Consider the following 24,903-nt stretch of genomic DNA (forward strand, 5'->3'; position numbering starts at 1 on the left):
TCCGTAATCCAGAGATGATACCTGTGATTTGTTGGCTTGTTTCCTTCTAGCTTTTTAAAAGTACAAAGATGGGGCACCTGGGTGGTACAGTTGGTTAAGCGCCTGACTCTTGGTTTCAGCTCAGGTCCTGATCTCAGGATCTTGAGATCAAGCCCTCAAATGGGGTTCCGCACTCAGGGTGGAGCCTGCTTGAGTTTCTCTCACCCTCTTCCTCTGCCACACCCCACCCCAGGCTGCTCACACACACACTCTATATATAAAATAAATAAGTCTTTAAAAACAAAACAAAAAACAGGGGGGCGCCTGGGTCGCTCAGTCAGTTAAGCGTCTGCCTTCCACTCAGGTCGTGATCTCAGGGTCCTGGGAAAGAGCCCAGCGTTGGGCTCCCTGCTCAGGGGGGAGTCTGCTTCTCCCTCTCCCTCCGCCCCTCCCCCTGCTTGTGCATTCGTGCGTGTGCGCTCTCTCTCTCTCAAATAAATAAAATCTTTTGAATAAATAGAAGTATAAAGATAAAGATACATTTAAATTTTTTATTTTTCACAAAATTGAGCTCATAGAGAATTTACAGTTGACAGTGTCATTAACTATTATCCAAAAGCTTGATTTTTTAAATTTTTATTTGGAAATTATTTCAAGTTTTTAAAAAAATAGTACAAAGTACATCCATATACCCTTTTCCCAATTGTTAACAGGACCAGCCAACCAACTGTTAGCTTTTACCCCATTTGCTTTATCATATGTGCACACATGGTCAAGTGCTCATGCTCGCTCTCTGTCCCTGTCTCTCTCTTTCTCTCTCACATACATACACACACACACACACAGAGAAATTTTTTTCATGGACCATTTGAGGGTAAGTTACATCCATTTGGTCCCTTTCCCCTAAATCCTTAAGAGTGTATTTCCACAAGAGAGCCTTCCCTTATGCAACTACAGTTCACTTTTGTCAGTTTACCCGGTAATGTCCTACATAGCATTATTCTCCTCCAAGACAGGATCCAATCTTGAGGTGAGTTGTCATATCTCTTTTTTCTTTAATCTGAAACAATTCCACAGCCTTTCTTTACCTTTTATAACACTGACATGTTTGACGCATACGATCCCCACTTTTATTTTATTTTATTTTATTTATTTGCGGCAGGCAGAGGGAGAAGCAGACTCCCCACTGCACAGGGAGCCCAATGCGGGACTCGATCCCAGGACCCTGAGATCATGACCTGAGCCGAAGGCAGATGCTTAACGACTGAGCCACCCAGGCATCTCTGATCCCCACTTTTTAAAAACGATATTTCTCATTTTGTGTTTGACTGATGTTTCCTTGTGAAGGGATTGAGGTGATGCTTTCTTACCCAGAAAGCTGCATGGGTGAGGTGTGTCCTTCTCAGAGGATCACATTAGAGGCCCACAAAGTCTGTCTGTCCCTCACTTAACTGGTGAGTTCATTTCGATCACCCAGTCAAGCTGTTGCCGAGTTTCTCCACTGTATAATCACTGTTGTGGGTTGTTTTTTTTTCTTTCTTACAACTAATAAGCAATCTATGGGTAGATACTTTAAGGTGATGCAAATATCCTACTTCTTTTAAAAATTCCCCATAGATTTAGCATCTACTGATTCTTGCCTGATCTAGTCTTTTATCACAATGGTTTCAGAATGAGTCTCCATCTCCAGCAGTCCTGCCAGGTTTAGCAGACAGCTCTCAGCTTTCTTCATTGGTAAGAGCTCCCTTCCCTTTCATTGATACATCCATTTATTATTGGTGTAAACTCAGACATTCCTTTTTTTCCCTGATGCTTTATAATTCATTACTGTACTCACCTATTTCAGTGCTCAAATTATCCCACATTTGACCAGTGGGAGCCCCTTTAATCTGGCTCCTGCGTTCTTGTGACATTCGTCCTTTTTTTTTTTTTTTAAACTTTCTGGTGTTATAATAAGATGTACCAAGCTCATCTGTTACCTACCCTGTCCCAACCCTAGAATCTGCCACTTCCTAATGTATTATGCTGGGGAATGATATTAGAGACCAAGAAGTCCTGGGCGCTAGGGGTAGCTGCTAGGGTGACTTTGTTTTGGGATCCCTCAGAAAAATCCAGGAAATATATGTATGCTTATTTATACACACACATGCAAATATACACATATATTCATACATACATAATATACATATACACATAAACACGCTTATGTACATATTTTTTAAATCATGAGTTCACACCAATACCTTCACATCCAATTGCAATATATACCCACAGGATTTTTTCTTGCCTTCTCCTATTCCATATTTGTTCAGGCATATCTTGGAGATATTGTGGGTTCAGTTTCAGACCACTGCAATAAGACACATATTGCAATAAAGTGAGTCAAATGAATTATTTGGTTTCCCAGTGCATATAAAAGTTATGTTTATACTATACTATTAAGTGTAGAATATCATTATGTCTATAAAAGGTGCATACCTTAATTAAAAATACTTTATTGCTGGGCACCCGGGTGGCTCAGTAGGTTAAATGTCTGCCTTCAGCTCAGGTCATGGTCCCACATCAGGCTCCCTGCTCAGTGGGGAGCCTGCTTCTCCCTCTGCCCCTCCCCCCCATTCATGCGTGCTTTCTCTCTCTCAAAAATAAATAAAATCTTGAAAAAATACTTAATTGCTAAAAAATGTGAACCATCATCTGAGCTTTAGCAAGTCATAATCACTGATCACAGATCACCATAACAAATGTAATAATGAAAAAGTTTGAAATATTTTAAGAATTACCAAAGTATGACACAGAAACACAGAGTGAGTAAATGCTGTTGGAAAAATGGCATTAATAAACTTGCTCCATGAGGATTGCCATAAACCTTCAACTTGTAAAAAAAAAAAATAATAATAATGCAATATCCACAAAGCACAATGAAACAAAGTAGGTCTGTCTGCCCCTTCCTCTAAAGTAAGAACCCTGGCATCTATAACATCTCTCTCTCTTTCTTTCTCTCTCCGCCACCCATGCTTACTCATTTACTCAATTCTATAATACACCTAAAATAATTTCAAAATTGCTTCACCCATACCCATAAAATAAACAAACCTGTTATAAAAATGTTTAAGTAGTGTTCATTTGCAATTCTTACCCCATACCTATGCCCCAGCATCACTGGGGAACTTGTTAGAAGTCCTACTGATTCAGAAACTCTGAGGTAGAGCCCAGGAATCTGTGTTTTTTTTTAAAGATTTTATTTATTTATTTGGCAGAGAGACACAGTGAGAGAGGGAACACAAGCAGGGGGAGTGGGAGAGGGAGAAGCAGGCTTCCCGCTGAGCAGGGAGCCCGATGTGGGGCTCGATCCCAGGACACTGGGATCATGACCTGAGCCGAAGGCAGACACTTAACCTACTGAGTCACCCAGGCACCCAGGAATCTGTGTTTTTACAAGCTCTGGGAATGAGAAGCATAGCTCGAAATATGTAGCATGGGTTTATGATAGGTGTATGTGTGTGTACACAGAACCAGGTGTTACTATGTAAAGTAGTGCTTTAAATGTATTCTAAATGTAGGGGCGCCTGGGTGGCTCAATTGGTTGGGCGACTCCCTTTGGCTCAGGTCATGATCCTGGACTCCCAGGGTTGAGTCCCACATCGGGCTCCCTGCTCAGCGGGGAGTCTGCTTCTCCCTCTGACCCTCCTCCCTCTCATGCTCTCTATCATTCTTTCTCTCTCTCAATTAAAAAAAAAAAATCTTTAAATGTAACAGCCATAAAACAGGTCCAGTGTAGACTAATAGGGATTTTTCTGTCACAGCGTGGGTGCGGAGGTGTAACGTAAGAGAAAATAAACACCCCAGTTCTATTTCTCTTCCTGGTGCCAGGAGGATAATCAGAAGGCAGAGGGCGAATGTGAAGTACCGTCACTTGCCAGAGGGGGCCCCCTCCATGTTAGACATTTGAGAGTACACTCAAGATGGAGGAGGTCTCCTCAGTGCTGAAAAGCTCACAGCTGGTAATCTGTTCCTTTCTGTTCTCACCTAACCTTGATTTGTGCCCCTTGATTTGACTGCATCCCTGTAGTTGACTGAGGTGTGCATGGACCAGTCACCACCCAGACTTAGCAAGGACAAACACAGTATCTTTCTGCCCTCCGATACCCAGTGCCCCCACGTAGGTACTTCATCTGGGTGAGGCTGACTGCCCTGTTCCCAGCTTATTTCATTGCCCCAGCCCAAATTCAGCCCCTCTGCATCTTCTGCTCTTCCACTCTGTTACTTCACCCTCCGCCCCACCTGGCCCTGAACTACCTTACGACTCAGTCATCGGAGAGGTGACAGCACCAGTTTCCTTCACCAGGGGCTCAGCCCCCCTTTCACTGACTTCTCAATGACAATTTAGAAATATCCCCCACAACACCATTAAACTGCTTCAAAAAAGTTATCCAGTGAAAGGATTAAAAAGATCTCATGGCATTTCATTCTCTGTACACATTTTCAAAATTTAAGGACTTGTGTCTTGGTTGTCTCCATTTTCTGTGGGGCCACATCCAAATTATTTTTTCCAACAAGGATGCTGAATATGCCAAAGAAATAATCCATGGTCTACTGTTATGGAACTCATGGTCTAGTGAGAGAGATGAGTAGGTAAATAACTATCTGGGGAAATGGTGGGGAGGTGGTCTGAGCATAGGAGACAAGAGTTCTCTTTGGATGGGAGAGGGGATGGAGGAGGCTTAGCAGAAAATGAGATACTTGAGCTGGGCTTTGAGTACATAGGGAAACTTTCGTATAGAAAAGAAAGACAAGGGAGGACATTCTGGGTGAGGGAACAACTTGAGCAAAAGAAATAGAGATAAGAAAATTTATGGTGGATCTAGGACTGACTTCTGAGCAGTGTGGCTCAGTAGGGGTGGTGGGCAGGCAGTCGTAGGTAGTGAGATGGGAAAGGTGGTTGCAGTCAGTGTCAAGGTCCTGGAATAGCCACCAACAGCTTTCCTTTCAGGCTCTTGGGAGCCCCTTGTGAGACTAATTATACATGCCATTGGGAAAATAGCATTTACAATTTGATTCTCTGGACAACTTTCCAGAAATACAAACAAGGAAAACCACTAATTTGAAATTTGAAATTAATTATGGAAAATTTCTGATAACTTAGTGAAAAGTCAAAATTGTAGGTTATTTTTGAAGGAATTCCACTTTATAATTTTCAATTGCCATGAATATTATAAAGTCTTATACATGGATAGTAATTAAAGAAATAGGATCAATAAACTAAGACTTGCAATGCACAGTAGGCCTATATGAGATAATAACACATCATAAGCATGTAATTCATCAGGTCTACCATTTGTTTTGATTTTTTGAGGAATCAACATCAAAAGTAGGGCATTAGTATCACGTTTCCAATTACTGGGATCCAAAATATTGAGGGGCTCTTTAAGATGAGGGATACTGATATGATAAAACTCCAATGGATCAGGCATTAAGAGAAGTGTAGGATAATATTCCATTGTATATATGGACCACATCTTCTTTATCCATTCATCTGTTGAAAGGCATCTCGGCTCCTTCCATGGTTTGGCTATTGCAGACATTGCTGCTATGAACATTGGGGTGCATATGGCCCTTCTTTTCACTACATCTGTATCTTTAGGGTAAATAACTAGTAGTGCAGTTGCTGGGTCGTAGGGTAGCTAAGTGAAATAAGTCAAGCAGAGAAAGACAATTATCATATGGTGTCACTCATGTGGAACATAAGCAATAGCACGGAGGACCATAGGGGAAGGGAGGGAAATCTGAAGGGGGAGAAATCAGAGAAGGAGACAAACCATGAGAGACTATGGACCCCAGGAAACAGACTGGGGGTTTCAGAGGGGAGGGGGGTGGGGGGAATGGGGTAACAGGGTAATGGGTATTAAGGAAGGCACATGTTATGATGAGCACTGGGTGTTATATATAACTAATGAATCATTGAACTCAACATCAAAAACTAATGATGTACTGTACAGTGGCTAACTGAACATAATAAAAAATATAAATAAATAAATATATGTGTGTGTGTGTGTGTGTGTGTGTGTATAAAATAAAAAAAAAAGAGAAGTGTAGGAATTTGAAAATCAGAATTTCTGAGCCAGGATCCCAGAAAAGAGCCACATTACCTTTTGTTACTAACTGAACAAGCCAGTGCGAGGCAGTGATTCCTTTGAAGCTACAATGCAGGGAAAGAGCTTCATGGAAGGGAGGGTCAGATAGTGGGTGTTTCTTCCTGTGAGTGTGGAAAGGCTTGAGCTTGTGCTCAAGAAAATGTGTGCGCATGGGTGTGAATGGCCAGCAGGAGGACAATGCAAGTATCACAGGGATATGAAAATGTAGTCATTCACTGAGGATTCCCAGCTCACCGTTCTAGCTCAGGTTCGGCCTGTATGAGAAGGAACACAGAGCAAATGGGAGAAGACAAAGTTTGTGGGGAGAAGAACTAAGAGAGTCTAGGGTCCCAGAGAGTGAAAGCTAGTATGGTTCTCTGGTGTCCTCTTGGTTTGTGCCCGAGGAGTACCTAGGCCACCCTCCTCATCTCCTGCAGTAGCATCAGCAGGCCCTGCCCAGGCTATCATCCCAGCTCCACCATTTACTGGCAGCGTGACCTTAGGCCAGTCCCTGGGCCCCGGAACCTCAGGCTGCCCACCTGTAAACTAGAGATAATGGTAGTACCTACCTCCCACACTTGTTGAGAGGCTCTGTAAGGTGACACACGTGTGGAGCATAGCACAGGGGAAGCAGCCACACGTTTTGACTAATCCTGTTCCACCCCCCCAAGTGCAGGCAGCCTCTGCCCTCTGGATCATAAAGTCCAATAGCCTAACCTCCTGGACTACAGACTATTGAGCTTTAGCTAGAGAAGAGAGGTTGAGGGAAATATTTTATATGCTGACTCCAGAAGGAGTCCAGGCAGCAGATGCATGGGAAGGCAGATCTCTGTTCTGGATGGCTCTGTCAAAGGAGCCAACAGGACAGGGTGGTGAGGGGTTTGGGTGACTTTTCCAACCAGAATAGGATGGAGGACACTCCCAGCTTTAGCTGCTCCCCATCTTTCTTTTTCCATTTGATCAGCTCAGTTTCATGTAGCTTCCTCTCCAAGCACACATCCCCGTGGAGATAGCTGTCCCCTGCTCCTCGGCATCCCTACTGGAACTAGATTCCCTCCCCCAGGCCAGTGGGAGTGTGCTCTCCCCACCCTGCCCAATCTCCCTCCAGTTCAATTTCCATGCACCCACTCTCCTGGGTGGGCTCACTGTAATCCTTTCAGGCACGGCAAGACGGGGCTGGCTGACAACGGGCCTGCTACTCGCTGCCCAACTGCTCCTGCCCTGCTCATCGTGGCTGTGGGTTCCCTGGGCTCCCTTTCACCCGCTGCTCCTGCCCATTTAACCGTTTCAGAGGCTGACATCTGCCTGCAGGGCGCACTGGGCTGGAGGTCCCCCACCCCATCAGCTGTGTGCCCATAGGCAAGTCACCCAACCACTCTGACATTGTTTCTTCATCTACAGAAAAAGAAGGAATACCCATTTCTACCTCACTTGAGTTTTGTGGGGATCACATAGGAAGGTTCAATGGTGATGTTTTAAGCACTGTAAAGCAAGATACAGGGGTGAATTATAGGGGTCATTTCTGGCTGGGAATGTCTGGTGGCAGGTTTCTAGTAGGCCTTCCACGTACATGCCCAGAAGAGTTTCCACTGGTGCCCTGGCTACCCACAAACTCACAGACATGAGCGAAGCTAGCTTGTGGCCAGCAGGTTGCATTGGCTCCACCTCCCCCTGCCGGGCACCACAGTTTCCAGACAATTTGTGTGTGTCCCCGTGCAAAGGCTGCCTTTGACCATATCAGTTAGAACTCACTGGAGTTGCTGTTTAAATGGTACATTGTGCATTCTGCTGTGCCCTCTAAAGCTGACATTCAAGAGCTGCCTCATTCCAAAAACAACTGGGGGCCTGGCTTATAAAAAATATGTGTGGTATAGCAAAATAATGCAAGGCAAAGCATGCCAGCACTGAGACTCCTGGAGTCTCAGCTATAATCCTGAAACTGTTGCAGCCCATTCACTAGCTGTCTGATCTCCACAGTGCAGGTGTTGGCCTGTAAAATGGGCTCAGGAACTTGCAACGTTCACGTCCAGAGTTCTGCTTTTTACATCTCTTACAACCACTATCTTGTTTTACTGAAATCTGTTTTATTTGTATTCTTGTTCCTCCACGTAGAGTTTGCTTTGAAAAGCAGCTTCAAAGCACCTGGGTGGCTCAGTCAGTTAAGCATCTGCCTTTGGCTCAGGTCATGATCTCACCCCACATCGGGCTCTCAGCTCAGCAGGGAGCCTGCTTCTCCCTCTCCCCCTGCCCCTCCTCCCTGCTTGCTCACTCTCTCTCTCTCAAATAAATGAATAAATAAAATCTTAAAAAAAAAAGAAAAGCAGCTTCAGCTGTCAAGAGAGAGTCTTTGGAGGCTCAGTAGACATGAAGAGCCGACCCCTGCTTTCCCTTGCCACAGTTTGGAAGAGGGTCCTTCTCAGGGGCAGACGGAGTGATAACAGAGGACTCATCCTGTGTGCACGCCCAGCTACTTCTTCCATAACAATTTTATTAAGCTATAATTTACATACTATACAATTCACCCATTTAAAGGGTATCATTCAGTGGTTTTAGTAGACTCACAGAGCTGTGCAACTATCACCATAACCAATTTTAGAACCTTTTCATCACCTCCCCGCAAAAGAAACCCTACACCCATGAGGAGTCACTGGCATTTCCTCCCACTACCCACTCAGCTATAGGTAACCACCAGCCTATTTTCTGTCCCTGTGGATTTGCCTATTCTGACCCAGCTGCCTTTTTATCCGTTCTTCCCTACCCCTGAAGCCCCAAGCTCCCCTGAGCAGAGCATGCAGGGATATCTCCGGCAAGCCAATCAGGAATCTGGGTAGAATTTTAGGGTGCACCTTTATGTTACCAGTGTGCCCCACCTAACCTTGGAGGTACTGGAGCAGCAGAGGAACTGAGAGCCTTAGCAGCTGCCTGGACTTTCCTCTCCAAATCCAGGCTGGGCCTCCCCTGAATGATGTGGGACATCACCAGCTTACCTACTCAAGAAGTTTTCAGCACCAGAATTGGCTTGCCTTTTTTTTTTTTTTAGGATTTTATTTATTTATTTGACAGAGAGAGAGAGAGAACGAGCTGGGGGAGGGCAGCAGAGGGAGAGGGAGAAGCAGGCTTCCCGCCGAGCAGGGAGCCCAACGCGGGGCTCGATCCCACAACCCTGGGATCATGACCCAAGCCGAAGCAGACATTAACTGACTGAGCCACCCAGGCGTCCCACCAAGATTGGCCTTTAGGGCAAAGACATGGGGTCTCTAGTAAGCCCCTATTAAAATGCCACAGTTTCATGGTGCCCTGGAAATCTCAGCTTTCCCCTTTACTTCTTTCTGAACCACGTCCCGTGGAATCATGCTGAGACAACAGACACTCGGGCAGTTGTTTGGAGGGAGAAAATACTTGGCCATAGCACAGGGACTCACAGGGCACAAGCCACGTATGAAGGGGGAAGCTGTAGGCATACAGTCCTCCCTCAATCCATTACATTCAGACCACCAAATGAATCTGATTTGAATCACCCCGGTCTGGTTCTTCCCTGGGTCCCTCAGTCATTTTACCCTGCCTCTCTGGGGTTCTCCATCCAGACATCAAGGCCAAAACTGCCCTCCTCACAGCATATGTCCCTAAATTTCTCTCAGCCCTATTAAAATTGGTCCTCACAGAGCGGTTGCCGGATTCAGTAATGCCTTTAAAGTGACAGACACAAGCTTTGCCCTTCATTTGGCCCCATTCTCATCTTATTCTGTCAGCATGATTGCCTAGAAGTGAGCCCCCATCCCTGATTTTTCACTTGTCTACCTATGCATCCACCCCTCCCCCCAAAAAAAACACATATTCTCCATAGTCCTTCTTAGTATAACTAAGGTAAGCTAGAATTTTCTAATGGACCTTTACAAATTATGTCTAAGAATAACACAATTTATGGAGTCTAATTTTCCTATCCTACCTGATAATTTTGTTTACTGTACACACAGGTGTTTTTTTCCGTTCCTATCTCATTGGAAGGTGCTCTGCCCCAAAGATCTTCTCTCTCTAATTCCCCCCTGACCATCTCTGCCTGCCAGGAGTGAGGTGGAGGTAGTAGTGGTATATGGACAGTCTGACAAAAGAGGGGGCGTGTCCTGGAAGGATTGCCCAGCTGTCCCCTAGAGTAAACAGTTCAACCCTCACACTTGTTCAGGTGCCCATGAATGATGTAGAAACCAATAGTCCTGAACAGGGTCTACACTGCCCGCTGCTTTCCCCTGGAGTGACGTGGAAAGCTGTTTACACACATCAAGTCAAAGAGCTGCACCTTGAAGGGACTATAAGTTATTTATCCAATCCCTTCATTATAATACATGTACAGTTAAGGAACCTGGGCCCGGCTTGGTTAAGGGATTTAACCCAGTCATTCAACTCATTAATGACAGAGTCAGAGCCACAGCCCAAAACTTCTGATGACCAGTGCGATGCTTTTTACAAAGTCTTCCTCACTCATAGACTGGGAATACAGAGTACACTGTTGTGACTACCTGGACCCACGGTGTACGCTCGGTAAGTACAGTGAAACACACACAGCTCTACCACCCGCAAGAAGACAGTCTTACCCTCATCCACATTTCCATCTCATGTGAAGCAGCCAACTCTAGGACAAATGATCCAGAAAGTCAGGAAGCAAGTTGCATAAATTGCCCTACAGTTGTCGTGAAAAAGTAGCAACTCAGTAAAAATATAAACTACAATCGTTTAATGGCTCAGAATCCTAGGTGGGCAAATGCTTAACTCTTCTCAGTGTCTGCAGTACTGGTTGTTCTAACTGCTTTAATCTCCAGAGCTCATAAACTTTAGAAGCCGAAACAGCTAGGAGGAATGTGAGTTTATGTGTCTCACCTTCATTCGGATGAACATGGATCAGGATTATTTGCAGCACTGGCTGATATTCCTGCAGAGCCGTTACTTGCTCCTTCTGAGAAGCCATGAGGTGGGAGAAAAGGAAAGTCAACATCGTGGCTATATATTCTCAACAACAGAGTAAGGTTATTTTGGGAATTTTTTGAGAAGATAATAGACTTTGGAAACCAGGAGAGACACTGCAGCCATGTGTTTATCAACTCACAGGGCTTTTGCATCCATAGGGGCCTTGAAACATAGTCTGCTCATTTAAAGAAGGCAGAAAGAAAGATCAAATGATGTGTCCAAGTTCATGCCACAGGCTAGAATCAGAGCAAAGATTCCAGCCTACTGTGCAAATTCAGTATTTATACTTGTATCATGACTAAAGAAGAAGGGAAGGAGTAAAAAATTAATTTGCAAACATCTAGAATACTCCCTTAAGGGTTATAGTTTTAATAATCACTTCAACATATATTATCTTTTCTTTTTACTTTTATTTGTTTTAAGATTTTATTTATTTATTTGAGAGAGAGAGAGACAGAGATACAAGAGAGAGAGCACAAGCAGGGAGGAGTGGGAGAAGCAGGCTCCCCACTGAGCAGGGAGCCCGATGCGGGGCTTGATTCCAGGACCCTGAGATCATGACCTGAGCCGAAGGCAGACACTTAACGACTGAGCCACCCAGGCGCCCCAAGAAACACCATTCTAAGGAACACCATTCCTGAGAGAAATTCCCTGAATAGAGTTCCTTAATCAAAGAAGTTTGGGAGACCCCGTAAGTATCAGTGCACGTTAGTATATTAAATTTTGGGAGACCCTATTAGTATCAGTGCACCTTAACATATTAAAGGCTCTGAGAAGTCCTACATTAAAGAAGCTTGTTTAATCATTAATTAACTCAGCATTTCCCAAACTGAACTCAAAACTCATTGTTCATGGAATACCTTTCAATATCCTACAGAATTCATATTTCTTGAAATACAATTGGCTCAGTCTTGCCAGCTGTGGGCAAAGCATGGGTCCCAGGCATGCCTAAAATGAAAGCCTCTGTCTTTTATCCATATCCTCATGTGCTGCCTTTTAAAAATAAATAATAATTCTTTACAATCTTTATTCTTACGGTACACAAAGTCATATCTGCCTTTTGCCATCTCCCATGCCTACTTCTGCCTCCCACTTAGGGGAGTGACCTTGCTCATAGAGAAGATCAAAGTCTCCTGTCAGATGGGCTCACTATGCTCTGCTCTGCATACTGCAAATATATCTGTGGCCCACTTTCATAAAGGTGACTCCTGACAGGTCATCTTCCTCCCAGCCTTACCTTTCAAAACAATAAGAATCCTCTTTCCTATAATCCAGTTCTATGATAAATACTTCTCTATTTGTAATGGAAACTGTACACCTAAACAAAATGTGTAACTTTCACATAAAACACAGACAGTGTTGTTCCCTGAGCAGCAGTACCTCGTGTGATGCCTCCCTCCACTCCCCTATTCCTGCTCTCCACCTTGCACACTGCGTGGACTCTCATGACCTCCAGTGGGTGGTTTCCTACCTTATAATGGGTAATCTCTACCTTGAAATGTATTCCATGGAAATTCCAAAGCACTGCTCTCGTTCATATTCTCTTGACAGTTCTAACCACTGTAGTTCTTGTACAAGCTTCTAGAAGCACGATTTTATTTCTGTGGGTTGTTCCTCCTAGCCTCTTTGCTAAGGTCACCCAGTGACCCTCAACAAGCTTTAGTACACTCTTCATCCTACTGATATCTCTGTGTTCTTATTCAGCAGCTCCAACATCTGCACAGAGCTCTCTCCAGATATACCACATACACGGAGTCACAGCCCCCCTCTGTAGTACCCACGCAGGTAGTGAGCGCCCCTTTATAGCCAGGCACTAGGCCAGGATGCCCTGGAGGTATGGAATGAGTCAGCCAGGCTCCCTGCGCCTGGAGAATCTCACTTCCCAGGCTCTGACATCGTGACATCTGTAATGCTTGAGAGCTCAGGGCAAAGACTTCCAAACTGCATTTCCCCAACATTAGTATTGCATGAGACATTAATAGACAGTCCCTACTAAACAGAGTTCTAGGGCTAAATAAATTTGGGAAACATAATTACATGTGCTAACACATATTGTGAATTTCGAGGAAGAAGCTATATATGGTAGGTTTTTCCCAAATGTACTTGACCCGCAAACCATCTTTTCCTGGAACCCATTGGAGACAGTATCATTCCTCTGACACCATTTGGGAAATGCTGGTTTGGAAGTAGCTTCAGCCCACTCAATCCTGCCAAATGCCAAGGACCAGATTGAAGTCATTCAAATATACAAACTGGTTAGGTGGAAAATGGATATTTCTTTGTGATTTCCCTTAGCTCTGCCTTTTGAATGATAAATAAGTTGAGTCTGTACCTGATGCTCAATTGCTTTCATTTCCATAGGTATGTTCTGTGTAATTTACCATCTAGAGCCCTAATGACTTCCCAGTCTACAGTCCTAGCCCACACCCCGCCCCTGCCACTCCAGAGCTCCAGGCCCCATATGTCCTGCTGTCTGCTGGACAACAACCTGTTGGAGATCTTTAACAGAATGTCCAACAAGCACTTCAAATGCAATCTGTCCCACATAGAAGTGATTACTGCTCTCATAAAATTCATTTCTCCATCTGCATTCCCTAATGGCCTCATTACCACCTTCCAATCAGAAACCTGGGACTTGTTCAGAATTCTACCCTCCCAGCCATGTTGTCATTAAGTGCTCCTGGTTCTGTCTTCCGAGAAGCTTGAATTTGGTCTCCATATTCCTCCCCCCACTCTCATTGTCTAATTTGGGGTCCTCACTACAGTGGTTTTCTTAGGTCAGGTTTTCTGGAAAGCAGACTCTAGGTTTCTGAGACTTGCATGTAGGCAGGTTATCAGAGAGAGCTATGGAGAATAATCCCTGTTGGGAGAGTGGAGGAAGAAAAACCAGGATGAAGAAGTTGAACTTTGATAGTTGCAAGAATAGCCTCAAGCAATTCTGTGGGGTGCTATAGAACAGGGTGACCCTTCAAAATTGTCCCAACTTGATGCAAGGGTTTGGGGAGGGGATACATTCCCACTCTCTTCAGCCTCCATCCTCCATAACCCCATCCCCTACTCCCCTCAGCTTCCACCCCACCCCACCTCAAGGCAATTCCCAGAATGGCCCTCAGCTGAGGGCCACCAGCCACCAACTCTTGCAGCAGGTGGAGGAATGAGTGCCTTACTCCTGAGGGGATCAGGATGGTAACAGCATCCTTGTCCCTAATCTTGCTGCTTTCCAATTTATCCCCCACAACCCCACCAGAGGGGTTTTTCTAGACCCAAATTTAATAACACTATACCCTTTCTCAAAATCTTTCAGTAATTCCCCCTTACCAACAAGATAATTCAAATCTGATCTTTGTCTACTAACATTTATGAATCCGTCATGAGCACTGCTCCCCATGCTGGGCATGAGTTTGTCCCACGTCTCTCATTAACAAATTCCTACTCATCCTTTCAGGCCCAGTGTAAGCACCGCCTCCTCTTTGATGCCTTCATTAATATCCTCAAGCCAAAGTAATAATCCTGTATACTCTTTTTGTACATACAGTCATTTGCTTCAGTGATCATTAGACTGACCTCCTTAAGAGCAAAGCCTGTGTCATATTCATTTGTGAAAGTGAAGGAATGACTCCATCAGCCATGTGCATCAGTATTGTATAAAGCTGGTCTACATGGGCTAATTCAAACTAACTAGAGGTGCTTTCAGTCTAGTCAGCTGTTCTTTCAGAGACTTAATCTAGTTGCCCAGTGAGGGCTGTTGGTCCCCAGGGGCAGAGATTCTGTTTGGGGAAATTCAGCTGGTTTGGTGTATGTGCTCAATGCTCTGAGGGACTGGACATTTAGTACATACTTCTCATTATGCTAATGCTACCTCTCATGTTGAAAAGGGGCATAGCCAGTGACCTATGGGCTATGTTATAAAAGGTACCATATGGCCTGACTGGCCTCAAAATCTCTCTTTTTTGACTGAGCTTTCCCTTCATGTCCATTCTGAAATTCTCCCTATGATTGGAGTTGGACCAGTGGTCCCTTGGTTGGGGTGAATGCATGCTAGGGCCTAGGCAAGCTAATTCATCTGTAGAAGAGAATTCCTGTGTCTATTTCTATTTTACTCCTTTCAAAAATTTTATATTTTGTGTATGCTTTATAATGTACATCATGTAGTAATAGAGTAACACATATATAATTAATAAATAAATAATATTAGGGAGTGTACACTCAAAACATTTTTTACTAAGTAGCGCATGGTTAAAGAAATTTGGAGATCCCTAGATTGCACCCCAAAGACTGGAGTCCCCTTCAGCCTTCACTTATTGGCTTTTCAGCTGATCTGAGTGCTGAGCTAATTTGTGCTAAAATCCAGAAGCAATTAAAAATGAAAGATAGGGGCCGGCAGGGGAGCAGGGCTAGGTGAGGAGAGCACAGAGACTATACCTGTCCAGAGCTGATGAACCATCTAGATATTGAGAACCTGGAATACAAAGAGGTAGGAGGTGAGGGGCACCGGGGTGGCTCAGTCGGTTAAGTGTCTGTCGTTGGCTCAGGTCATGATCCCGGGGTCCTGGGATCGAGCCCCGAATTGGGCTCCCTGCTCAGCGGGAAGCCTGCTTCTCCCTCTCCCACTCCCTCTGCTTGTGTTCCTGCTCTCGCTGTGTCTCTCTGTCAAATAAATATTAAAAAGCAGAAAGAGGCAGGAGGTGGAGCAGAGACAGCAATAGGCAGGGCAGCCAACTGGAGGGATGAGGACATATGAAAGAATGACGGGACTTCCGGCAGAGACAGGGACAGGGATATGGTCAACCTGAAGGGTTGGGAGGATGGACCTGTGGAGGCTCTGGGCTTGGAGGGGAGCCTGGGTATGACTGGAATGATCCAGGAGCAGGTACACCCTCATGCTGCACAGCCTCCTAAGTGCGCTGATGGGGACAGTGGCCCTCGGCTGAGACTCAAGTGGCCACCCCGCCGCCCGCCTGGCCACAGTGCTTGCCGTCAGCCTCCTCATCCTCTGGGCCATGGGCAGCACCTTCCTGCTCAGTGTTTCTGGGCCCCTGCTTCTGATTCTGGTGCACACCTCACTGCACCTGCAAAACCTCAAGAACAAGACTGAGAACAAGATTGAGAGTATTGGCCTCAAGTGGACGCCAATGGGGCTGCAACTGGAGGTACTGGGACAAGAGCAAGAGGCTGGATCCTAGGGGTCTGGGATCTGTACCCAAGACCTGGAGAATGCCACCCCCACTCTGGGTCTGACCCAGGGACCCAGAGCCCTTTCCCAGCCCTTAAAATAGAGTGCTCTCTCCAGTTCAAAAAGCAGGACATCTGCAACCCTCCCCCGAGTTCCAAAATTGGGATATCCCCCCTACCCAGCCCCTGTTACATAAGGGACCAGACTCTACCCCAGCCCTGAACTTGGGACTTGGAGACCAGAGCATCCAGGGTCAACCTCAAACTCTGGACCCAGAGATATTCCCCCATCGCCAATCTGGAACAACCCATTTCCCATGCTCATTCCCAAAGCTAAGATCTGGAACCAAGGCATTTTCTTGAACCCTGGTCTAAGGCTTTTCCACACCCCATCCCAGCTTTGAACCCAGGTCAGGGCATTGCCAGATCTTGAACCCAGGATGCAAGTATTCCCAGCCCCCATCAGGCAAAGGATTCAAGCATCCTGACCCTGTTGAACCCTTGGTTCCAGGTGACCCCCATATTTACCAGTCCCACTTGCCTCTCTCCAGCTCTGCTTAGGGATTCTGCCCCTCCTCCCCAAAGTTCCACATTGATGAGGACCAAGGGGTAGGGTGGGGTGGGGTGGGGGTAGCCCTGACCCAGAATGGAACGTCTGTATCAGTGTTACTGCAACAATAAAGGCTGTTGCATTGCTCAAGCCAAGAAAGGAAAGGAAGGAAGGGAGGGAGAAAGTGAGGCAGGGGGAGAGAGAGGAAGAAAGAAAGAGAGAGAGAAAGAGAAGGAAGGAAGGAAGGAAGGGAGGGAGGAAGGGAGGAAGGAAGGAGGGAGGGAAGGAAGAGAAAGGAAGGAAGGAAGGAAGGAAGGAAGGAAGGAAGGAAGGAAGAAAAAGAAAAAGAGAAAGGGAAAGGGAAAGAAAAGAGTAACAGCCTCTACCCCCACCAGGAAGATGCCCCATCTGCCCCTCACTGTGACTGGAGCTCACGTCAGAGTATAGCCGGCCAGAAATGAAGATAGTACTGGCTGGTCCACAGTGCCTATGTGCGGTGCTGAGAGGCAGCAATCTGATTGGAGTCAGGGCATAGAAGCCTTATCTTAAGTTGCATTAGCATAACCAGAGCATCATTTTTTAAAAGATTTCATTTACTTATTTGACAGAGAGAGAGACAGCGAGAGAGGGAACACAAGCAGGGGGCATGGGGGAGGGAGAAGCAGGTTTCCCACTGAGCAGGGAGCCCGATGCGGGGCTTGATCCCAGGACCCTGGGACCATGACCTGAGACGAAGGCAGACGCTTAACCAACTGAACCACCCAGTTGCCCCGAGCATCATTTTTATATAGATTGTATGGTTATCTGGGGATGGCTGTAGGGATTGATTGGTGGTGGAAATTAGGAGTGGGTGAAGGGTGCTGTTAGCAATGCAGCCCTTAGTGCCTCCTTGGCAGGTGGAAGCTGGTGAGCCATATTAGTCTACAAAGAGGAAGTATGGCACCCGAGATGAGGAGAAACACTTATCCAACACCAAACCCTGGGGGCCCAAGGGCCATCCCCAGATACACCAGAATAGTTCTAGCAGCCAAGAAGCATGATACATGATACAGGACCAAAAGACATGAGCAGGGAATGGGCCTTCTGTGTGGGAGCTAAGGTAGGGGAAGAGGGGCACTCCGAAGGGAAAACTTTCATGAAGAGCAAACAGGAGGCACAGAGAGACCCCCAAGGGGAATGTGCCTCACGCAACAGGTTTAGCCCCAATGGCAAGGAAGTAGGCTTCACACCTCCAAGAGTCCTGGTTCCACTGAATAATCAGTGGAAGACTGTTTGATGGGTATGGTAGCATGCTAACTACAGTTTTCTTACATACGAAGTTGTCTGGGAAACAAAAGAGATCAGAAGGATAACAAATGCAATTCCTTTTTATATTGTTTTCAGACTCTCTTAGGCTCTTAGTATTCTACCAGGAGCAGACTGTAAAACCTTTGAGGGGTACAGCCCCTTCTGGGTGATAAGACTTTGCATTCATAAAGCATTTCAGTTAACATAAACTGTTGCATATACTATTTCATAAATCCTTACCACAATCCAGCAAGGTAGGTATTCTTTTTTTTTCTTTTTTCTTTTTTTGTCAGAAAAAGAGAGGGAGCACAAGCAGGGGGAGCAGCAGGCCGAGGGAGAAACGCAGTCTCCCTGCTGAGCAAGGAGCCTATGTGGGACTCAGTCCCAGGACCCTGGGATCATGACCTGAGCCGAAGGCAGATGCTTAACCAACTGAACCACCCAGGTGGACTGTTATTCTTATATCCATTTTGCAGATGGTGATATAAAAATTCAAGCAACAAGTTTGTTTTGCCAGAACCCTATGTTCTGCCGATGAGGTATCTGAGGCCAAGGTGGAGTTCATTGGTTTACCACTCGCCACGGACAAAGAGCAGATGCTTACAAAGCCAGGACCCACACCCAGGACTCACAGAACCCCACCTCCTCCAAATTCTCCATCCTTGTATCACACTTCCCTCCCAGCCCACCATGGTCCTAAAAGTAGAGCTCAGCAGCCACAAAGTGGCCTGTGAGGAATGGCAAACAAATGTTATTGGCTCTGCCTTCCTACTGTCAAATCTCCTGGGCAGTTTGTTCTAACATCCGCTGTGGTTTTTTGTTTGTTTGTTTTTTGTTTTTTGTTTTTTGCAGCATGCAAAAGGAAAGAACAAGAACATGGGAAGGATAGAGGCAACACACCCAAAAAGCCCAGGTTGGTCTTCACAGATGTCCAGCGTCGAACTCTACATGCAATATTCAAGGAAAACAAGCGCCCGTCCAAAGAATTGCAAATCACTATTTCCCAGCAGCTGGGGTTGGAGTTGAGCACCGTCAGCAATTTCTTCATGAACGCGAGGAGGAGGAGTCTGGACAAGTGGCAGGACGAGGGCAGCTCCAATTCAGGCAACTCATCTTCTTCATCAAGCACTTGTACCAAAGCATGAAGGAATAACCACGAACTAAACCTCGGTGGAAAAGCTTTAAATAAAAAAAAATTTTTAAGAGACCAGGACCTCAAGATAGCAGGTTTATACTTAGAAATATTTGAAGAAAAAAAAGCATTATTTATAGTCCAAAGAAACCAAAGACTTCGCTCACCTGCATTCTGACTTTGTTAGGAGACACACACTTCAGCGGGGTAACGACTTGGCAAGAAAAATTATGAGCGGGAAAGCACCACTGGATCTCACACCTTCCATCCATGATCATTCTCGCTGTGCTTGGTTGTTTCGTGGTTTGGAGCATAGTGATTTTGAGCCATTGAGTGGACCTCTCTTAAGATCAGACTTTCTCATCTGTTCCACCATGCCGCGAAGGTATATGGTGTCTCAGTACTGTGTGTGGGTACGTGAGTGCATACACACACACACACACACACACACACATATGCACACACCACCAGTGGTTAGGGACTTAGGCAGGGCTGGTCTTCAGGAAGGGTTGTGCTATAGGGGTACAACCAACATAGTGTGGGGTTGTCTGATTTCATTGGATAGGAGTGTGATTTCGCTCGTCTAGCCTAGCGTTTGAACCTGCCAGGCCCGCAACCTAAATGCAGATTCAAACCCAGCAAAGAAAATTTGAATGACACCTAAACCAGTGCATTCTCTTTGTTTGTTAAGGAATGTTCAGATATTTTTTAAGAAATGAAACAAGAGTTCATCCATTTAAAAAAAAATCACCTAGGTACCAAAGAACACACTTAATATTATAGTGCAGGTATTTTATTGCAATGATTTTAATAACCAAAGCTATTTTTACACAAGATACTATGTAAAGTTATACGTATGAACTGATCTAGCTGTAATACACATGCCACATAGAATCATGACTATTATTTATGACTCTTGACGCATTTGAAATATTAGTTTTTAGAACTGGCAAGAAAGAATGTAGCTTCAGGGAAGCAATTAATATCATAACAGAGAGATCAGTGTAGTGGACACGTACATCCAGATGGCACACTCCCTTTCGGGATCCATAAATGATACTTAAGTAGACATATGGACATGATCTGTTCATAGCTGAGAAAACCTGGGGATTCTTCCAAAGTAGGACCCCATTTGTAAATTAGAAAACTAAGTTTAACAGAGCAAGTAATTAAATTAGAAAATTTGTTCTAAGTAATGCTTTTTTAGTGAAAGACCACTGAATAAAGGATATCATACTTAGGTTAATTTGACTTAAAGTTGCTTTATGCATTTGACACCAAATACCTTTTTAAAAATACTTTGCAAACACACAAAGTGAGCAGACCAACATTATTTTTAAAATGAACTATCCAGTATTTGTAGTCAAATTGACTTTATTGCCAATCTCAGATATTGTATGACTTGAATATCAATAGAAATAGCAGATGCAACTGAGAAATGGTGGAATAGTATAGAAAACACCAGAGTTCTAGTCGAGGACAAGACTTTGGGTTCTATAGGCGTGAAGCTATTTATTTCACTAAGCATAGCCTCCAAAGTGTACTACATTCTTTCTTGCTACCGCATTAAGCTGGAAATTTTATGACATAGAGTCCACTCTCTGAAAGGGACAGATAAAACCCTAGACCTGAGCTTCCAAAGACAAAATTTTCAATTTCTGTTTTTCCAAATCACTTAACCACAGCTGGAGATATCAAGGGGGAAGAAAAAAGCTAACACAGTTGTGCAGTAGTACCCAAGTGAGTCACTTGCTTCCCAGAAAAATTCTCTCTGAATTCCATTGAATTGTAACTCATAAAAGTGAATACCTTTTGTACTATTAGGTAAAGAATTGGGTGCTCTTGGTTAATTACCACACCTAATTAGAAATATAAAATGAAATGTTATACCTACAATAAGTTGTTGATTGAGATTCATTAAAATGCTAAAGAAAAAAAATTTTGAACTATCTTGACACAAAAACCTAACTCCCTAAGGTCTGAGCGTCTTGTCTAGGTCTAGAAGAGACAGACACCTGGAGAGATGAAGCTAAACCAACAAGCCATCTGGGTCTCCTTCATATCTGCTGTAGAATGAGAAAAGCAAGCCAACACATGCTTCTCCTTTAATGAAATAGCGCATTTGCCTTGACACATTTTGTCTTAGTATTTTTTTTTTAATCTCACACCAAATTCCAGCTTAAAATTTTCCCTTCCAAACATGGCACAATTACAATTCAACTATTAAAAGAGACCATTTCAATGGCCACCCCTAGAGATTTGCTTAACATATAATCTTGTCGATGACATAAACCAAAAGGAAAAAAACGGATTAACTTTTTCTCTCTCTCCAGAATGGAGGGGGCCAGGAGTACAGCTATATATTTACAATTTAGGAGGGAGGAAAGCCTTATTTATTTAAAACATGAGAATTTTAAATGCAGGGAAACTCAAGCTGTGTCTACACACAGTCTTACCAAATTCAGCACCCCAGGGAAAACAAAAGTTGAATTCAAACACCATGGTTTTTTGCTTTGTTTTTGCTATATTACTCCTTCAGATTAATCCAATTGCATTTTACATTTTTGGCCAATTATTTTGGTACTGCGTAGACACAGTCTCAAAGAAAATTACTACATTTCTAATATTCCCATCATAATGGTTTTTTGAAAAATAATCCAGTGATCCTGTTTGCTAACACCAAAGATAATTTTCATACCAGCATTGAATTTGCACCCATTACACAATTTCAGGGCCTAGAGATATATTTTCTCATAAACAGATGCACAAATCAGAGCCTGAAAAGCAATTTTTTTACTAGACTGTTCAAGCATACTCACAACCTTTGCTTTTTAGAAGTCATAATGGACAAACTCAGCTTCTCACGAGCAATACACTCATTACATCATATATGACTGATTATTGCTTCTAATGTGGCATGTAGCATTAATTTATGGCTCAGGTTTCTTAACCTACCACATTCAGTGGAGCAGATCACGTGCCAGTTGCTCACCCATTATTTCTCAATCCTTTTGCAAAATTCACCTAAAAAGATATCTCACTCTTTCATTTGTACGTTTGTTTATTCCAACACTGCACTTCACATAACATGTTTTGGGGGGGGGGGGTTAGTAGAATGGAAGTTAGACTGTTTTTGACCATAAATCATTCAGGTCCTCTCGTGACTATAAGCTTCCCTGAAAGGGGGCAAAGAGAGAGAGTGGGAGATGTGAAGTTTGGACACTCCAAAAGCCCAGATTTCAGTGAGTGTTCAGGTACATGAATTCTGGATGTCAGGAACTAAGTATCCAGTTCCTGGATGCAGCTGGCCTAGATCCCCAAACCCAAAGAGAATGTGGAGAAATTCAGACATTCCAACTGAACATGTCACTCACTCTGCCCCCAAAAAAGCATAATTACTTTTCCAGGACAAAAAAGTAAAAGTACTACGCTACTTTTGGACTCATGCCACTTGCATTGCTACCCCAGGTGAATGATCCGTCTTTGCAGGTTAAATGCAAACTTTGCTATACCAAAGAGTCCTAGGACATTTTCACATGAGCTATAAAGGCATTTTCCCTAAGAAAGGTCCTCCCTTCTTTGTACATAAAGGATGAAAACTATGCATTTAGCAAACAAAGAGAAAGCACTTCTCCCTTTCCTATCTAGTTGTTTAGGGTGCATTCAAACACCAGAGGCCATTTTGAGATGCGATTGGCCTTCTGGATTATTCTTGTGGTGTGGTTAGCTTTACAGTACATTTGGTAACTATTTCCTAAATAGTAAGGACAAAGAAGCAGAAGGTAAGAAATAGCTACTTCCATGTGTAAAAAAAAAAAAAAAAAGAAAAAAAGGAAAAAAAAAGAAAAAAAAAAAAAAGTGTAAAAATCTACTATTTATAGTGTGAACCAAAGACGCTACCTCACTCGATTTCCATTGGTGATTTTAATCACATTGATGATACCAAAGAATACCAAAGATATTTTCATGCACGGCCTTGGTCTGCAGAGGGAACTCCACCCTTTTCCCTCCCCCACCTCCCCCCCTCACTCTTCACTCAGTGTGTAAACTTGTCTTCATTCTTAATAATAATGATACGAAATGATAACAACATTAGGAAATACTACTCTTACTACTGCTAGTTCTACTTGTAAATCTCTAGGCAAACATGTTGCAAACTTTGTAAACTCCTAGGACGAGTGCCTTGCTTGAACCAAAGTGTTAAACCACTGTTGACCTCTCACCTTATACTCTTTGAATACCTCAGCCTCTTAGAAAGGCCACTAATGAAAAAAAAAAAAAGGAATAATTATTCACCGTGGTGCTTTTTCCGTGCAACCATGCAATGAAACTTTCTTTGATACCAAAGGATGACTTCTTCCCCCCAATTTCTTGCTGATAAACCAAAGCTCCTCCTCCTCGTTCCCTCTCGAGGTTCTCCCACTTCACCGAGTCCCTTCACCAGGCAGGCCGTGCATCACTTTTACCAATTCCTCCAAATACCTCATAGTAATAAAGTTTTAGGGTTATGTTGTATAGAGAGTCTATGTGATAAGGCAGAACTTACTAGTTTGATAATTGTTAAGGTTACTTTTAAAAAAAACTTTATAATTCTTATTTATTTTGTAGTTTGTATGTTTGGGATGTCCCCCGCCCCCCCCTTCGGTTTGGGGTTTATTTTCTTGTCAGAACTGCTCTGTTGCTCAAGGAAGACTTAATTTCTGGAAATGTTCCCCAGGTGGGTTAAGGGTTGTGTAAAAATGCAAGAATGGAATAAGAAATGATTCTCATTTTGATGGTTACTTATGAAGTTTTTGTGTTTCGTAGTAAATTTGTTTCCACAGGGTAAAAAATATATATATATATAATCTCTTTTTTGTGAAACTGGTTCCTATTTTTCTCTATAATGTGCTGTGATTTTTTTAATTTAATTACATTTTATATGAGCTTATTTAATCACCGCTTTAATTTATGACTGTGTAGTTTTTACATGTATATAGTAGAATTGAAATGGCCAAAGCTTTACGTTACAATCTTTTTGTTCTTGATGCTAAGATAAGCTGAAGGCAAGAGCTTCTCTTAACTGCAGGGTGTATCTTTAGCTTTTTCTTAGCAGGCACTTCAGTGTGTGTTGTGAACACTGCCAGGTTCCCCCCTCAAAAAACTTGTACATGCCAAAATGAGTGTTTCGAGGTAGTCCTTTTTGTCACTTAGAAAGGAGAAAGGCATTTATTTGTGTTCTTCCTTTAATTTATTATTATTATTATTATTATTTTAGAAAAGATTATTTTGCAGGTTAGACCTGAAATTCCAAAGAATTTAAGAGTTGTTTCATGTTTCAAAGCACCGGCATTTGTGAGATACTTTGCTACTTTTTTTTAAACCATTCACACGGGTATGAGAAGTGAAGAGTGTAAAAAAAAAAAAAACTCAAAGAGGCAAGCTAACTTGAATTTGGAAATCCTCTTCAGTTTCACCAAGTTTCTGAACTGCTTCAAGGCAAGGGGCAGGGCAAAGGGGCAGTTCCTCTTGCAGAGCTGAGGGAAGTATAATGGCTTCATGCCCTAACAGAAAGTCAAGGCTGAGAGGCAGCTGAGCCAGCTCCTGCCTGGCTGGCCAACCCATAGAAGAAGCAACACTTGATTGCTCGGCCCCAGTTATCAAGGAAAATGCTTCACAGGTACACTTTCCTCTCCACATCTGTTTCTTGTAAT

At 43.7% G+C, this 24,903-nt stretch overlaps 1 protein-coding gene across 1 annotated transcript in view; it reads left to right on the plus strand.

Moving 5' to 3' along the window:
• ONECUT1 (one cut homeobox 1) overlaps positions 1-19,258 on the plus strand; it is a 35,215-nt gene extending 15,957 nt beyond the window's left edge. The window contains exon 2 of the mRNA XM_036071628.2: positions 18,931-19,258. Coding sequence (XP_035927521.1) covers positions 18,931-19,223 — 293 coding nt within the window. The 3' untranslated portion in view covers positions 19,224-19,258. The remainder of the gene's footprint in view (positions 1-18,930) is intronic.
• Positions 19,259-24,903: the final 5,645 nt, after the last annotated feature.

The sequence above is a fragment of the Halichoerus grypus genome, chromosome 8 (assembly GCF_964656455.1).
Source record: "Halichoerus grypus chromosome 8, mHalGry1.hap1.1, whole genome shotgun sequence".
NCBI classification, from domain to species: domain Eukaryota; kingdom Metazoa; phylum Chordata; class Mammalia; order Carnivora; family Phocidae; genus Halichoerus; species Halichoerus grypus.